This window comes from Gymnodraco acuticeps, unplaced genomic scaffold, assembly GCF_902827175.1.
Source record: "Gymnodraco acuticeps unplaced genomic scaffold, fGymAcu1.1, whole genome shotgun sequence".
NCBI classification, from domain to species: Eukaryota; Metazoa; Chordata; class Actinopteri; order Perciformes; family Bathydraconidae; genus Gymnodraco; species Gymnodraco acuticeps.
Window position 1 is genome coordinate 179,358 of NW_022992339.1, and position 18,633 is coordinate 197,990.

General features: G+C 40.7%; 1 protein-coding gene across 1 annotated transcript in view; it reads left to right on the plus strand.

The window, feature by feature from the left end:
* Nucleotides 1–18,633, plus strand: part of LOC117541507 (ATP-binding cassette sub-family A member 2-like) — a 35,225-nt gene that overhangs the window by 163 nt on the left and 16,429 nt on the right. The window contains exons 2-8 of the mRNA XM_034208692.1: nt 3,177–3,439; nt 3,862–4,035; nt 4,151–4,266; nt 8,399–8,546; nt 8,637–8,760; nt 9,201–9,333; nt 9,514–9,634. Of these exons, the coding sequence (XP_034064583.1) occupies nt 3,177–3,439; nt 3,862–4,035; nt 4,151–4,266; nt 8,399–8,546; nt 8,637–8,760; nt 9,201–9,333; nt 9,514–9,634 (1,079 nt within the window). The remainder of the gene's footprint in view (nt 1–3,176; nt 3,440–3,861; nt 4,036–4,150; nt 4,267–8,398; nt 8,547–8,636; nt 8,761–9,200; nt 9,334–9,513; nt 9,635–18,633) is intronic.

Below are 18,633 nucleotides of genomic sequence, written 5' to 3' on the forward strand. Positions count from 1 at the left end.
CTTCCTCTAAGAACAAAGGACAGTAACAGAAGAGCTCTGTGGCTTCAGGCTTGATCGCCGTTCAAATGACAGCGTGGTTTCCCCAAAGTAGGGGGGCTGTAAAGTGACGTAGATCTTACTCACATCTATTATTCAAAACCATTCTATTTATTCTAACGTAAATTACATGCCAGTGTTTTATCTTTTATTTATTTTATTTTAAATCGTATAATGTCGGACTTTTTTTGCCGTCTGTGAGGAAAAGAAATGGGGCCTCAAAATACTGAAATCTGTATTTTTAAAAATCTTTTTCTCCTTCTAATTTGTTATTCTTTTCTAAATAACACACTGTTATTTACTCAACAATAACACACAATTATCCTTGTTTTTATTTATTCGTTTAATTCTATAATCTTGGGCTTTTTAGCCGTAAATAAAGTCACCGGAAACAGACGTAGCCCTATAAGGGACATTTCGAGCGATACACACCACAAACCCACTGAACTGATTACCCAAGATCCTCAGCTTGAAGCTCGTTGATGGATGTTTTAGCCACAATGCTGGTTGGGATATGATGTTAATGCGATATGATATCCGAAAACATTTTTTTTTTTTTAAATAATACTTTATTCCGAGTGTTCTTGCTTTTCTCTTTGGAAGTCATCACATAACGGCATTGTGATACACGGTTCGGCTGCATTAAATATTACACATCTGCCGTAGTTCTCTATTTATAGAGCCCTGATCAGAAGACTTCTGGACAAACAGGAGAACTGCTGCCAAAACTGAAAACGTGACGTGGATCATACTATATCAACAATTAAACAACATCTTACATTTATTTTCACAAAATACGTCTCCTTGCAGTATCAATAGTAATTCGGCTGACTTTTATATGTGATCCAATCGGACTTGTAGTTTTTAAAGATATTACTGATTTTCTTTTAATATAAGAATGTAAATACTGAGTTGAGAGAATAGTCAGGGGATTTGGGTGATGGGAGACACGTCTATGGAATCACAATTTCAATAGTTTACCATTAAATGAGACGGATATACCTTTCTGTCTGTGATGTTTTACAAATCAGATATTAATGTGTAGAAGTGAAAACATGAGAAATAGTATAGCAATATCCTGTAAAATTATGTAAAAACATGAAAAAACTACACATCTTCAGATGTTATACATACATAAGTGTCCTACACTAATAATACAAAGTTATTATTAGTATGCTGTGTGTACCTTGTGTGCACCGCCTAGTGGTTAAAGAACGTTATTGAATTATTTTTGTTGAATAATGTATTTTTGTTGAATAATGTTATTTGATGAAAAGAATATTTAATAGTACATACTTTCATAGGGGGAAAGTAGAAGGTCAATGATAGAAATATAGAATATAAAAAATCAAGAAGATACTGTAAGTGATCTCTACAATAAAACAGACAAACTAATTAACCTTTATAACACATTAAAGAATACTTTAGGTTAAGGTCTTCTTTCAAATAAGAAAAAAACTTTGGGGGTATCTATCTACAGATAAATATTAAGCCTGAAAAGTACTTAACGTCTAATATATTGCTTTCCTGCAATGTTAACTATGTCGAAGCACTTCTTTTTAACTGATATTATACTATTATTTATGTAGATAGTATAAGAAATGTGCAGAACTACAATTCCCAGTAGAGACGTGCCATAGAGAACATGTTGCGAAACACAATAGCCAGCATGTGTAGTTCTCGGGAGGCGTTCGAGTCCAGTTTGAATAGTCTGCCGTGGTTTCGTTCCATTTCAAAGAGCTTTGACGCTCGGCGTAACCTTGGCGCACTGCCACTCCAACATCCAATCCCAGAGCTTGAAGATTAATCACGGGGTTTGTCAACGGGACTGTAGTCCCAAACGATAGCTGGGGATTATGGGTAGTGTAGTGTCTTCGGCCATCCTAAACTCTGATTTTTTTTCCTGATATTATATTGCATTAACAACACATCCCAACGTGCATTGCCGCTAAAACATCCAGTCAGCGAACATGAAAACATTCCCAGTTAAACATGCAAAACAAATCGCTAAATAAAAAGATAAAACACTGGCGTGTAATTTACGTTAGAATAAATAGAATGGTTTTGAACAATAGATGAGAGTAAAATCTACGTCACCTTACAGCCCCGCCCACCTTTGGGGAAACCAACGCTGTCATTTGAACAGCGATCAAGCCTGAAGCCACAGAGATCTTCTGTTACTGTCCTTTCTTCTTAGAGGAAGTTCAGAAACACGTAACTCTGGATTTGTTTTAATGTTTGAGGTGCAACAAACGACACAGCAGCTTTTTGGCATGTTACAACTATTATTTTCTGCCTCGCTCATGAGAGTAACAGCTGGCGAAATTACAGCCTCGCCTACTGATTTCAAATGTGTGCTCTAAAATGATATTTATAAATGACTATTATCATTATTATAAGCAAGACAATAAATGGCAAAGATATGTAGAAAATAAACGCATTTGAGATACGTTCATAAGAAACGTAACGTGGGAGAAAATATGTTTCTAGCTAAACGTAATTGAGAATGCAGTTTAGTTCTGTGGGAACGTAATTTTAGGAGACAGGGTTGGCCAAACAATAGCTCAAAGGGAGAAAATCCTGTGGAGGACGGGGCACCTCCCGCACTGCAAACAACAGAGGGTCTAACCATTTATCCCAATTACGACTATCTTCGTGAACGAACTTACGAACCATGTTCTTTAGCGTTTTGTTAAACCGCTCCACCAGGCCGTCGGTCTGTGGATGGTAAACGCTAGTCTGGATTGAGTGGACGCCCATCAGTTCATACAGCTCGCGTAGTGTGCGTGACATAAACGATGTGCCCTGTTCAGTCAGGATCTCTTTTTGGATCCCGACTCGGGAGATTATATGAAACAGTGCCTTGGCAGAAATATTACGCAGCGAGGCAGTGCGCCTCGGGGTATCGTGTTGCATAATCCACTAGGACTAGTACAAAGCGATATCCCTGTGCACTCCGGTCTAATGGCCCGATGAGGTCCATACCAACTCTCTCAAAAGGTACCTCAATTAATGGGAGTTGTCGCAAAGGCGCTTTTGGGGTAGCCGGCGGGTTAACCAACTGACATTCACGGCAAGATGCGCACCACCATCTGTGAAGATCGGGCCATGATCCGGTGTAGTGTTTTGTCGTACCCTAGATGACCTGACATGGGGTTATGATGAGCGGCCTGGAAAATCATTTCCGGTGGCACTGGACCCAGTTCGCTGTCGATGTCGGGAGTCTTGCGACAAATTGCTCCAGTGCCACCTGCTCCACAACGTCCTCAGCGGAGTGTTGTCCCGGTCGGAGCCAGCGCCTCGCGGCATTGAGGAGCTGCTGCGCGTAGGAGAAGGGATGGCCGGCGTCCTCAAAGGGGATGGCCCAGAACTGGCGGCGATGCCCCTCCGGCGTGCTGCCCAGGTCCTTTAGGAATAGGAACCCTAGCAATCAGGTCAATAGCACAATGGACGGTGAGGAGGAAGAGCCAAAGCCTTGGATTTGCTAAAAACCTCACCTAGATCATGGTAGCAGGAAGGGACTGAAGGTAATTCAGGAGGATCTAACCTTTGGTCTGTTTCCTGCCTACAATTCCCAGTGTTGCTTCCCCTGTCCATCTCAACTGTTTGCTTTAAACAGTGATTTAAGCATTTCTTTCCCAACCCCTCCACCCTGCAAGAGTGCCAATTTATGTGGGGGTTATGATGTTTTAGCCAGGGGAAACCCAAAATGATGTTGGGCTGAGTTATAAAGGTGGAAAGACATAGCCTTGTGATGGTTATCATTTACAATAATTTCTAAAGGCTCCTCACCTCTCTCTCCTTTCTCCTCTCCTGTATCTCCAGGCTCCAGGGGACAGATGTGGTGATTGCCATCTTCATTATTGTGGCCATGTCTTTGTACCGGCCAGCTTTGTGGTCTTCCTTGTTGCAGAGAAATCCACGAAGGCCAAACACCTGCAGTTTGTCAGCGGGTGTGACCCTGTCATCTACTGGCTGGCTAATTACATATGGGACATGGTGAGAAAAGCCTGAGGTCAATACTGTACAAAGAATAATGCATGTGTAACTGAGGTTAGGGCAGTGGATTTTCTTGTGTTTTTAATAATTCAGTGTGTGTCTGCCCTCTCCTCAGCTGAACTACCTGGTGCCTGCAACATGTTGTGTGATTATTCTGTTTGTGTTTGACCTGCCGGCCTACACATCACCAACTAACTTCCCTGCAGTCCTCTCTCTCTTTCTTCTGTACGGGTGAGACCTTTGAGTGCACATCTTTACTTATCAGCGTTTATACCTGGAATTAACGGCTCATTATAGTGTAGTCTAGTGGACTTACACTTCTATTGAAGGGGCAGTTCACCACATTTAAAAAAAAACTGAATGGAATTTAGTTTGTGGTTAGTTTGTAAGTCAACACTTAATGAACGCAATATTAAAGTAGAACATCTTTACTGATATTCATTGTGTGATGGAAACCAAACTCATCAACCCAATGAGGGCTGGAATTAAAAATCAACAGAAAATCTAAGTGAAAAAAATTCAACAGGCTGTTCCAACTAACTTCAATCCAATCACGGCCACTTATCATAGGGCTCAGTAGTGTGTATGCCCCCATGGTCCTGTATGCACTCCCAACCACATCTGCTCCTGATGAGACAGCAGTTAGTGTCCTGATGGATTTCCTCTTAGACCTGGACCAGGGTAACTGCCCAGCTCTCCTTGTGTAATGGCCCCTCTCCCAATGTCTCCTCCACACTCTGGAAGAGCAACTATTATATAGATGTAAAATATATGAAGGTTACAAGGCCTTTTGCTTACCTCGCTTGTAACATCACTGTCAACTCTGAGTGGTTTAATTTACAGTCGAGGAAATAAGTATTTGATCCCTTGCCAATTTTGTAAGTGTACCCACTTACAAAGGAATCAACAGTCTATAATTGTAATGGTAGCTTTATTTGAGTAATGAGAGACAGAATATCAAAAAGAATATCCAGAAATGTACATCATATAAGAAAAAAGAATTTGCATTTAACTGTGGGAAATAAGTATTTGATCCCTTGCAACCAACAATAATTCTGGCTCCCACAGACCGGTTACATAAGTCCTCTTCCTTTAAGAAAGTACTCCTAATATCAACTTGTTACCTGTATAAAAGACACCTGTCCACAGAATCAATCAATCAGATTCCAACCTCTCCACCATGGGCAAGACTAAAGAGCTGTCTAAGGACCTCAGGGACAAGATTGTAGACCTGGGATGCGGTCGAATAGTCCATTTAGCTTAGGAACCTTCCTAACGGAGTGAAATGACCCGGAAGTACCTCAGTGGCAGCCATGATAAGAGCTGTTCAAATTCTCTAGTCTAGATGATAGGAAAGGAGATTTGAAACTTCCTTTATAACCTCCTTTAGCTTAGGAACCACTGGACCTTCCTTGATGAAAGGAGAGGAGAAAATGCTGTCCCACAATGCCTTGCGGCCGCAACATATACCGTGACACAACGTTCACGGAAACAACCGACCATGACCGAGAAATAATATCATGAAAGTTACGATATTTATTAAGTAATTTACAACGTATGTGGTAAGTTGCCAAAGTGCTTTGTTTTGAACGTTCAACACTATAATAATCAAAAGGAGAAATATGAACGTTAGTTTTTACTGAAATGATCAAATAAAGTCAACATCTCACAGTCTTTACTGAGCTGTGTGGGGTTTCTTAAACTTGTAATACATGTTTGAATGGTGATATACACAGTGATAGATGTTAAGGAATAAAACATTAATATCCACATGAATCCCAATACGTAGGATTGTATGAAAAGATCTTAATACAAATGTATTCATAATACACGTATTAACGTGTGGACCGGAGGGAGAGGGTGACGAACATAAGTTTAAGTTTCACTTTATTTTTTTTTTAAATTCCAACCTTGTTCATGAAGAATATGTTTCTCTGTTGCCCACGTTCATAAAGCATAAAACAACACCATCAGAGCACCGGTGCAGAGTCTCTAGATGAGTTTAGTCCGCCGTTCTTATTAAACATCCATGTAGTTCGCTGTATACAAAACTGTAGTTTTCCCCACAGCAGACGCACATTTATGACGTCCGCTGGCTCATCATAAACACGTTGAAGTGCAGTCGGATTCGCAAAGCACTGCAGTCTTTTTTCCTAAGTCCTTTTAAATTCTCCTATCCACTATCCCTTAACTGCGTGATGTTTCACACAGAGGTCAAGGAATAGTGGATAGGAAAAGATGATAGGAGCTGATTTTTGGACAATTTGAATGCAACCCTGCACAAGGCTGGGACTGGCTACAAGACCATCAGAAAGCAGCTTGGTGAGAATGAGACAACTCTTGGTGCCATTATTCAGGAATGGAAGGAAGAAACACAAAATGAGCATCAGTCGCCCTCGCGGGGGCTCCACACAAGATCTGGCCTCGTGGGGTTTGATGATCATGAGAAAGGTGAGGGGTCAGCCAGAATACAGGAGGAACTTGTTAATGATCTCAGGCAGCTGGGAGCACAGTCACCAAGAAAACTATTGGTACACACTACACCTTAATGGATCAAATCCTGCAGCGCCTGAAGGCCCCTGCTCAAGAGGAACATGAGAGGCCCGTCTGAAGTTTGACAATGAACATCTGAAGGACTCAGAGAAGGCTTGGGAGAAGAGGATGTGATCAGATGAGACCAACATCGACATCTTTGGCATCAACTCGACACGCCGTGTTAGAGGAAGAGAGATGCTGACTATAACCCCAGAACACCATCCGTCTGACGGGGGGTCAGCATGGAGGTGGAAACATTCTGCTTTGGGGTGTTTCTCTGCTAAGGGGACAGGACCACTTCCCTGCATCGAGGACAGGATGGACGGGGCCATGTACCATACAATCTTGGCCGATAGCCTCCTTCCCTCAGCCAGGACTCTGAACATGGGTCATGGAGGGGTCTTCCAGCAGGACAATGACCCTGAACATACGGCTAAGGAAACACAGGAGCTGCTAAAGAAGGAGCACATTCAGGTGAGGGAGGGGCCTAGCCAGTCTCCAGACCTTAATCCCAGGAAGGGAGCTGAAGCTTCCAGAGGCCAAGCATCAGCCTCAAAACCTGAAGGGTTTGGAGAGGATCTTCAGAGAGGAGTGGACCAACATCCTTCCTGAGATGTTCACAAACCAGGTGACCAACTACAAGAAGCGTCTGACCTCTGTGTGTCCAACAAGGGTTTCTCCACCAAGTACTAACACATGTTTTGCAAGGGGATCAAATACTTATTTCCCACCATTTTTATATTTTATATAATGTCAATTTCTGGATTTCTTTTTGATATTCTTACTCTCACTGTCAAAATAAACCTACCATTAAAATGATAGACTATTAATTTATTTGTAAGAGTGTAACAAACTAAATCTGCTAGGGATCAAATAATGATTTCCTTCACGGTGCATGATCTAAAATCAGTGTTTTTCCAACATCATCCTGTCTGCAGCAACGGTTCATCAGTATAAGGCCCTGGGTCTGAGTAACTGTATTCTTCCATGATATGGATTTTTGGGGAAAAGTGGTTTAAAGACAAGAAATTAGAGAAAGAGAAGGAGAAGAAGATTCAAGGCATCTCTCCTTATGTTTCTCAAGTAGAAACTTCAAAAGAAATGTGACTGCAGACCACACTTTCATTCTGATATTTGACAGCAAATAAACCCTGAATATAAGATCTGGAAAAAGTGCACCAGTGCAGACAGTGTTTTATTATAGTCACTCAACTAATGTGAAGTTGACCATATTTATCACAGAGGTTGAAGCTGGTCAAAAGTGAGATGGTGCTAACACAAGCTAGCTAGCTTTGTAAGAAAGGAAGAATTGTGAAATGTATTGGGATGCTAGTTTTAGTTAGCAAGAATCAGGCTTGTGCTTTAATGTACTTGTGGAGTGCTTGGAGTGTCTTTATTAGTACTGAATGATGAATAACATCTCGCAGCAATGCCATGGAATCGAGATGTAAATCAGAAGGTATTCCGGCCCTTCAAGCATACCCTGCTTTGTTGTCTTTTTATACTATGAACGGGACCATAATTGTGCTTATGAATCATGCTGTTTTTCAGACTTCTTGAATCTGGCCTTTGAGAATATGAACCAATACAGAAAAGGTTTATTGAAGTAATAAATCAGGTGAGGCTAGGGTCATTTTCTCATAGACCTCTGAACGTACTGACTTCTATTTGTAACCAATGCAGTCCATTACTGATTATTCAAAAAAAACGCAGGTTCGAGGCACTTCTCATTGACTTAGCGTTTTAGATGAAGAGGTGTCCTCTTAATTTAAAGTGAATTAATACGTCTTCATGTTTTTGTCTTTCAATATGTCGTCTCTTCTTCCAGGTGGTCCATTACTCCCATCATGTACCCAGCATCCTTCTGGTTCGAGGTGCCCAGTACAGCCTACGTGTTCCTTATAGTCATCAACCTCTTCATAGGCATCACTGCAACTGTTGCCACCTTCCTGCTCCAGCTCTTTGAACATGATAAGGTCAGTTTGACTATTGTTCCCTCAGCTTTGGTTGTGCAGTATTATCAGACGTAGTCTCACATCACTTCTCCACTATCTTCATGTCTTTAGGATCTGAAAAGAATCAACAGTTACCTAAAGTCCTGTTTCCTGATCTTCCCCAACTACAACCTGGGACATGGCCTGATGGAGATGGCTTACAATGAGTACATCAATGAATACTACGCTAAAATAGGTACACCTATAACGAAGCAATGTTTTTAGTTTCTCTCACGATTATTTAATGTGATTGTGAAGAAGTCCGAATAATTATTGTATGTGTTTGTGTGATACAAGGGACATAAAAAACAACATTTGAATGTACCATGATAAGGGCAAACAGGATGATGTTAGAATTTAGAATCATTGTTATTTCATCTTTTGTTGCCTATCATTTTCTTTTATGAAAATAATAATAATAATAACTTTACTAGCAAAATCTACTTTATTTGCAGAAATATGAATGAAACAAACAATTAAATAAGTATGTATTTTAGACAGTAACAAATTGAAATGCATAAACCTTAAGTTGGCCTCAACAAGGTGGACCTTTAACTATTTTACTTTTCAAACAGACAAATGTTTTTGAAAGAAAAGTAAAGAAGATATCAATCGTTATAAATGGTGTGCTTTCAGGCCAGTTTGACAAGATGAAGTCTCCATTTGAGTGGGACATCGTGACGCGAGGGCTCGTTGCCATGACAATCGAAGGCTTTGTTGGCTTCCTCATCACCATCCTCTGCCAGTACAACTTCCTCAGAAAGCCGCCGTGAGTCCTGTTTGTTTCTACGAGTGTGGGGAATGTCAGGATTTACTGTCACTCCTTCGATAATGTGTGTGTGTGTGTGTGTGTGTGTGTGTGGTGGTGTGTGTGTGTGTGTGTGGTGTGTGGTGTGTGTGTGGTGTGGTGTGTGTTGTGTGTGTGTGTGTGTGTGTGTGGTGTGTGCAGGAGGATGCCTGTCAGTTGCCAGCCAATAGATGATGACGATGTAGACGTGGCCTGTGAGAGACGGAGAGTGTTACGAGGAGACGCTGACAATGACAAGCTAAAGATCGACAACCTCACAAAGGTTCATTTTCATTTAATCGTTTATTTGAACCGGGACAGTGCACATTGATGAACACTTTAAAACAAAATAATGCTTACAAGTGTAAATGAGCCGGATTTTAGCTTTGAGCTAATTTCCATCCGTAGTCCCGTCACATACAACATATAAGAACGTGACATGTATATGTTAGGAAAACTTCTGTTATCAATGCTGAGCCAATGCTCGTGAAAGGAATGGAAGCTGGATTCGCCTTAGTCAAACATTGACATTTATTGAAAGTATATTACGGCCGGAGAATTCACAAGGTATATGCACAACTTCTTTGTGGGACACCAGGCAAACTCTGAAGCCAAAGGAGCCAGGAACACATCTATACATGAGAAGAGGAGGGCCCTAAAACACGCGGGTTTTCCTTTAATGCAAGCCAGATAGAGAGACAAAGACTGTTGTCTTGCAAACCCACATGAGCCAAGCTTCTCCCCCACAGGAAGTCAGATGACCTCTTGACCTGTGTCTTCCTGAGAAGTTACACACAGGATCACATTACAGGCAGGAATATATGCGGTTTACCAAAAAGCATTACTTTGTGATTAACATTTTTACAGAAAGACTGAGGACCTCTAAGTACACAGATCGGATTAAAATATTCTCTCACAGTCCTTTGTTTTTATCAATCTATTGATAACCAATTAACATTAGTCTAAAGAATATTTCAGTCACTACTTAAATCAATAAGCGTCATCAGAGTTTGTGTGGGCTCATATACATCAAGTACATCAAAAGTAAAATAAGATTGAAAACACTTCAATCACCATGATTGAACACAGTCAACTATAATAGAAAAATCATCTTTCTTCAGTGTTTGGCATCTTTTTGTCAAAAGCACAATAATGAACACATGAAATACAAAAATATAATAGCAGAATATATGTTTAAAAAATAAGACCTTTTATCATTTATCACTAAATTAATCTCATTCATCAAACACAAATTCAAATTCAGTTTACATCTCAAAGATTTACTTCAAGGCAATTACTTATTAAAACACAATTATAATTTAGGATTATGAGAAATCCAATTGAGGTATAAATCAGAATCATGAGAGATCCAGCTAAGATTCCCAGTTAAGGTATAAATTCACAGTGATGAATCGATCAATCTGTAATCTGTAAAATTACAGTGTCCTCAATCTTTAACATTACTTTACGTTTACTTCATTACGCTTTATTCAAGAGTAAGGCATGATATTTAATTAATTACATTACTTCAACTATCAATCATTATTGTCATTCAAAATCTGAAGGGAAAACTAAACAATTCTCAAAATGTTTAACAATCTGAAAAGGAAGAATCAGACATTTTATTGTATAACAACCTGAAAAGGAAAAAATCAAAACATCTGTTCTTTATTCAGAGTGTCAACTGTAATCAATTTCAATCGCTGAATCGCCTTGTAATCTGGTTTCCTCGTTGTACATTTTACCTGGTAATGATTAAGGATAGTAACATTGTCTGTTATAATATTAGAAATATCTTATTGTTCAATACCTTATAAATCTGAAAATATCAATTAATTAATTTGTTTAGTGTGAAAGTGTAATCTGATCTGACAAAATGTATTTATCACCACTATTTAACACATATCTGTTCATTGGGAATACAAAAACAATCATTAATTGTACATTTGTAATCATCTGGTCATTCAATTCAAATGTTATCTTTGTACAAGAGCTAGAAAAACATATCCTCCTGACTCGTTCTCCTCCTCTCTTTATGACACAGAATGTCTGGTGTGTAAAGGCATCCTGATACTGTAGATTAGCACTGAGGTGCTGATTGGCTCAAAACTCTTCTTCATCAGAGCGCCATAACTCAATTATCTGTAGATTAGCACTGAGGTGCTGATTGGCTCAAAACTCTTCTTCATCAGAGCGCCATATCTCAATCCCCCCCCAATTGCTCTGCTTTTGTGGCTCAATTCAGTGAGCACTTTATGATCTCCCAGTGAAACAGAGGCTCATCTGCCTGCATTCCTTCTGCTATCTGCTTGAGAGCAGAGCACCTGCCTATTCCAAATGGCACATCCAGATGCCTCTGAAACCATCGCTCGTCCTGTAGAGTTGTCTGCCTGAGCCCACCGAGCAGAAAGATGAAGAAGCATCCCATCTCATCAGAAAGTTGAAGATTAGAATCCTCTCATCTCGAACGACATCCTTGCCCGTGGATGGGTTGCTCTCTGCAGCCGCAGAGTGTGATCCTCTCTCTCTGACCCTTGGCCTTCAGAGCTGTCTTAGTTATTGGGTTAACACTTGATAGGGATGTTTTCCTGAGTGCAGACAACTCAAGGTAATGGATTAGCACATTATCATTCAATTACAAAAATAGGATAGGCCCCCTCAGAATGATTTGGGAGCCTTCCTGACACATGCACATTATAAATGTAAGGTTTGTGTTAGTCATTTAACATGCAAGAATCATATACTCATCAGTCCAAAGCAGAGAAATGTTATTTTAAGTTAAATGTGAGCTAGTCCCTGTGGAATAACCCTTTCTCAATGATTCTAGATGTTATATTAATTCACCATTTCCTCTTCCATAAAACATAGGTTTGAGAAATGAATGTTCCAATATGAAATCAATTGCTCAATATAATTTGACTCTTCCCTCCCTTTTCTTACATATTGTCACATATGAAATAATAATTTAGGAGTCTATTTAAGCATGGTATTGTCTATATAAGCTATTAATCGAGAAAACTCAGTCAGTATGCAACTCGCAAATATCTCTCCTCCTTCCTATCCCTCTCTTCCACATCTCCCTCTCATCTCCCTCTTTACTCACTTCCCCATCTCTTTCTATTTTCTCTTTCTCATCCCTCTCTCTTCCTCATCTCCCTCTTTACTCACTTCCCCATCTCTTTCTCTCTTACTTCTGTTAGATATGAAGTAAAACATACAAGTCCATGTAAGCATCTGAGTTACCACTGAAGGCATAGCATAAATGATAGTGGGCGTCTGAGGGTGTCATTACTGAGAAATGTCAAAGAAATTCAAAACCTTAAATTTGAAAACAGGTTTGCATTCCTCCACTGAAGGTGACGTTATCATTGGAAACAATAAAAACGAACTATTTTGATGTAGAATCTATAAATTGAATCGTTAGAGCAGAACAAAATGGTTGTATTGTAGCCTGAGTTCCGTGCAGCCTCTAGTTTCAACAGGTGGAAAAATGGTCCATATAATGTGAATACATGCAGAAGTAGACAGTAAGAGGCCCCTGACATTAGGCCTATTTTTTTTTTAAATAGTAGGGGCTCTTCACTCTGCATAGCAGTATGAATAGCCTTAAAAAACAAACAACCCACTCCGTGGTAACGAGAGTCATATTTCTGACCCATATGCCCTAAGTGAAGCCGTTAGTCTCATCTAACTGACCCAAGGGTTGGTGCTGGTGTGACAGTTCCAAGTGTTCAGAGCAGACGTCAAGCTTTCAGTTCATGGCTCGATGGGGGGGAGCAGACCCACGTGAGACAGTATCAACGGCTGTAAAGTCCAGTTGGAGGCTCGTCATTCTCTCTGGGAGCAGGAAATGGTGCCCATTCTCGGACCAAACCATTAATGTCATGTAGAGCAGCCATAGCATCTCTGTGACTGCACTCAGCCGGACTGCACTCAGCCGGACTGCAGCAGAGCAGAACTGGGTGACTCTTAGTGAAACTGTCCAAAGCCATAGACAAAATGGAACCACGTGCTAACAAAAAGGACACAGGGTCATCAATGTCTCTCTTTACCATTGGCCTAATCATAAACAAATTAGTGGGAAAAATGTGGAACACTAATCCATCATGTGGAATGTTGAGTTAATTTAAATAATTACTTATGGGTTGAAATCAAATTAACATTAACATTAGAACTAAAGTCAGTTAAAAAATTGGACATGCACGGATCAGTAATCAATACACCATTTTCCCAGCTCTGTGATGAAAAGGAGAACAAGCAGGGATGCAAACTTGTCATCTTTTGGTGAAATTTGCCGTTTTGAATCCAAAATAGGTCGTTTGTGTGATTCATGTAGATTCTGCAATAAAATATTATTGGGATATGGACAGGATTGCTAACTTTGGGTACCTGGCTGGAGTGAGATTTTGATATCATGGGTTTAATTACACACATGCGCAGGAAGTGACTGCTCTCGTGTCAGTAGCGGGACCTTAGCATATATTTAGGATATATATATATAATATATATACAAATACACAATATTGGACACAGACTATAAAGGGCACACAGTTTCATTCACTAATGAAAGTCAAACACATGTTTGTTTCCACTGTTTTATTGTGTGCCTGTCGCGATAAGCAATTAATTGACTTATCGGCTCCCGAGTATTTGTGTTGGATAATCTATGGTAGGGCTAACCCATACAGTGGTGGGGCTCAAATCAGCATTTGAAATGTAATTACATACACGCTATATCGCCCCCTTGACAGTGAAACGCCACGCGTGAGGTTTAGATTATTTCCCTGTCTCAATCCAAATTGAACTGTATGAAATAAAAAGGCACATTTGTCTTGTAGTAAATAAAAAGGGCGACCTGGAGCCAATCCTGCAATTTCCTCACAAGTGAAAGAGTTGACATGCTGAAAACCCAACCCCCGCTTGGGGTCTGGGGGGATTCTCCCCCAGGAGATTTTTTGAAATACTAACATAAAATACACATTCTCTCTTGAGATGAAAAATAAATCCATCTATTACTACACGACATATTTAAATGAAGCTGAACCTGCTGCTCCTCACAGAGGGAAGAGGCTGTGTGAATTACTTTACATTGTGGATACGGGTGGATAGCCCCCATTGTTCTGTGTGTCAAAATGGAAGGTTTCTGGCTAACGTTAGCTTAGGTACTCAGATCTTGTTCTTGAGTAAAAGTAGAAGTACCAGAGTGTAGGAATACTAAGTTACAGTAAAAGTACTGCATTCAAAATGTTACTCAAGTAAAAGTATAAAAGTATTGTCATCAAAATATAGTGAAAATAGCGACAGTAAAAGTAGTCACTGTGCAGATTGGTTTATTTCAGAATACTATATATGATGTGTTTTATAACGATTGATCATGAAAGTGTTCTCAAAGCTGGAAAAGGTGCAGCTAGTTTGAATGACTTTGTATACTGCAGGGTAGCTTGTGGATTTACTCCAGGTGGAACTAAAGTCTGATTCAACACTTGATTATATTTCACATCATTCATCCAGATCTGAAAGTAACTAAAAGGTATTAAATACATGTAGTGGAGTAGAAGTACACCATGTACCACTGAACTGTAGTGGAGTAGAAGAATAAAGTAGCAAAACATTTAAATACTCAAATAAAGTACAAGTATCTCAAAATTGTGCCCAAGTATAGTACTTGTTGAGTTTATGAACTTAGTTACTTTACACCAGTGGCTATACAGATAGAAAGACTAAGCCTTGCACAGAGGTATGAAAATACATTTTCAAAATGCTCAACAGTGCTGCCAAAATTATAAACTGACTGCTGCAATTAGATCTTCCTTTGTGCTGAGGCCATAAAACCCCCAACGCGCCGTCCCGTGGTCTGCTTCAGATTATCTTTTCCTTCCAGAGGTCACGCCTGTCTCTGACCCCGTGTCTTGCGTTTTTTTCTTCTGCAGCACCAAGCAGAGCAGAGAAAGGGGGAGATTTTGACTAGAAATAATTTGAAACAGTTTAATAAAGAATGTTAAACTATATTTAAAAACTGTAATTGAACTTCAATTTATATCAATTATCTTATTCCAGTGGCCAGTTGGAACAGACAATCAAAAAGTTTTCATTTTGCAGCAACAGTGCAAAAGGTTCCAATCACAATTCTATTCTGCTTATCTGCTTTGTTTCGGAATGTGTTCAATACATTACGTTTTTTTATTTTCATTATTACCATACAATACATAGATTAAGAATAAATGAAACAAATAATACAACATAGACCTATTTGAGCAGACAGATTTTTTTATTTATTTATTTTTTCAACCCTGATTTCCTCAGGCCTGGTATTTATGACCCGCAGTGATGCCTCTGAGGTTCCCGGGTGTAAGACAGACGCAGGACATAAAAACACTCTTTTGCTATTTATTTTCCTTTTGCAGAACATTTATATTACAATGTATAATTTTGCTTTACATCCCTACATCATCCATTTTTCTCAAGTCATTTACTTTTGGTGAGATAACTAAAGTTTAGTTCATTTTACCTTGGCTGTGGACTGATTCATTATTAGTTGTTACAGAGCATGCACAAGACGGCGGGTAGACAAACAAACACGAAACAATTATACAAACAAACATGAACCCGCAACAAATATCAGGTGACAGCTAAACTCATCCAGCTTAATTTAATCCGAATTAGGGAGATCTCAGCGGGGGTAGGGAAATATCTGTTTAATATGAGTGCCTTCTTACCCATATATACTTGTACAAGTGCTAAGAACGGAATCTGTTGAAGAGCAATAACTAATGAAAGCTTTAGCGCAAGTTCAATAAGGAAGACCTAACTCGAGTCACTCACACGTCACTCTATGGCTCCCTTCCCCCCTCATTAAATATGAGGGCGTCATGCCTCAGCAGCCAATCGCTGCACATGCTAAATGCCTTAAATACCTGCTCTTCCTCCCTGTCAGTTGTCATTGCAGATGATCACACGCAATGGTAGTTGCAATACAATACTGCTTCTCGTGAGAAAAACCGTAAGAAACAACTAGCTCAAGATGTCCAACTCGGACAATTCGGAACACGAACCTTCTCTGGAAGTCTCCGATCCCGGTTCGGCTCCCCACAGCGGCTTATCAACAGAGGAAGACTTCCTCATCGCCCGGCTCCTGCAGCAGGGCTTTCCCACAGCCCCAGGCCTCACTCTCTCTCAGCGGCGATAGCTCTCGGACCAGGTCTCCAGCGTAGCTCCCCAGTCCGGGGCAGCAGCTCCAGCCAGCTTCCCAGAGAGCAGGACGAGGCCGCAGCCGCGGAGGTAAAAAAAGGGCAGGAAGTCGAGCCCTCCAGGATCCCGTCCCCCTCCAAAAAATCCACCCCTTCTCAGGCTCGCCAGTCCGGGAGCGTCACACACCCCTATGGAGAGTAGCGCGGCCGGCTCCCTGCAATCCCTGGCTAGCTCCATGATAGCTATCGATGCTCGCCTCCAGGCTCTGGAAGACTCCGCCACAGGAGCTTCAACTTCCGTTGCACTCAGGTACTAGTTTTTAACGAAAACGTTTGCACTCGACCCTTACACAGGGTTGGGTCGTAACGGAATACATGTAACGGTGTTACGTAATCGGAAGAAAAAGAAAGAAAAAAAAAAAAAAATCAGTACATTCAGCTGGCGTTACATTTGAAAAAACGAGTAAACTGAGTGCAGTTACTTTCGTAAACCTGAAGTGAATACTTATTGGAATTATTGGTGGAAAGTTTCCTCACAATGTAATATTCATTACCGGCAGAACCGTGTGCACAGCGATGCAGCGTATCTGCGAGCGAGAGATGTAGCGTGTCCGTGAGGCCCCGCCCCGCACGCAGATGAGAGAGAGAGAGAGAGTTCTCTTTCAAAACATATTGGAAGGTAGAAACGGAGATGTTTAGATAAAACGTGGAAGATAACGTTTATGTAGCATTTATGTATTGTCGAAATTATGACATTCATAACGGGATCAAATCTAACTGAATGGCCTGCTGCTGCCGAATGCATGGGGCAAGTAACTGGGAAAAGTTTTAAAAGTGATTACATCGTTTCAGATAATAAATAACGATAATGTATTCTATTTAGGGGCGCCTTTCAAAGCACCCAAGGACACCTTACAATGCATACACTTTTCCAAGGAAAGGTTTTAAGACAGTACAAAGAATGCAGTCCGGGTGAGTTTTTCTTTTTATGTACGGTGCAGATGAGAGAGCTGTCAAGAATGACACTAAAATGTCGTGTTCGTGCTCTTCATAAGCCATTAAAACAGTAAAATACGTGTCTCCCGTTCACCAAAACATACCCATCTGTTATGGAAAAGAAAGTATTCTAAAGAGAAAGAAGAAAGGAAAAGATAGAAAGAAGAGGAAAAGGAGAAAAGATAAAAAGAAGAGGAGGAAAGAAGAAAAAGAAGAGGAAAGGAAGTATTCTAAAAGTAATCTGCCACCGGTACCGGCGGGATCGTGGTTAGTTTCCGATGCGCAGAAGAAAATCTGGCCCACCCTATATTTTTACAGGCCCACCCTAAAGTAAATTTCTGCCTACGCTACGGTCCGCACAGCAGCAACAACCAATCACATGAATCTCTTGCCCCCGACACACAAAGCAATAGCAATGTTAAAACTAAGTAAACTGGAAAGGAAAAAAAAATCCCCAACAGGCGAAAACCTACCAGTTTCACCCACTGTCCCTGCCTCCTCCCTCCATGCCTCGCTCCTCTGGTTTGTATCCCGGTAGATGAACAGAGACTGATCATACAGCACCGGGTGATTCACTACCGCTATAATGAATTTTCCCTCACATTTTTGGAATATGAGGAATTACCTGCGTAGTCTCTCCCAACATACACGCGGTCTGATTGGCTAGCGCTTGTACCGGCAGATTTGCATAAACGGGACTTCATTGGCTGACGCTTCTGCCGAGGCGCCAAAAGTTGAACATTGCTCAACTTTTTGAAGCGAGCAACGCCAGCAAACGCTCCACGTCGCTTCCCAAAATACAGTTCTACTAAAAGTGACGTCACCCCATTCAAAGTGAATGGGCAGAAGCGTCGGAATCTGTAACGCACGCCACCGTGTGGACGGGCCGTCACAGTGGCTCTGCGCCAGAAACATTAAAAAAAACAAAAAAAAAAAAACATTCTGGAATATCACCCCTCCACTCCCATTAACATCCCTCAGCTAGCAGCTGCGCTATCTACAGATTCCGTGTTCGTCGACTATCTCCCGTCAGGGCTCTCCCAAGGCTTCAGGGTAGGAGCCCTCCCATCTCCCACAGTGACTTTCGTAGCAAGAAACT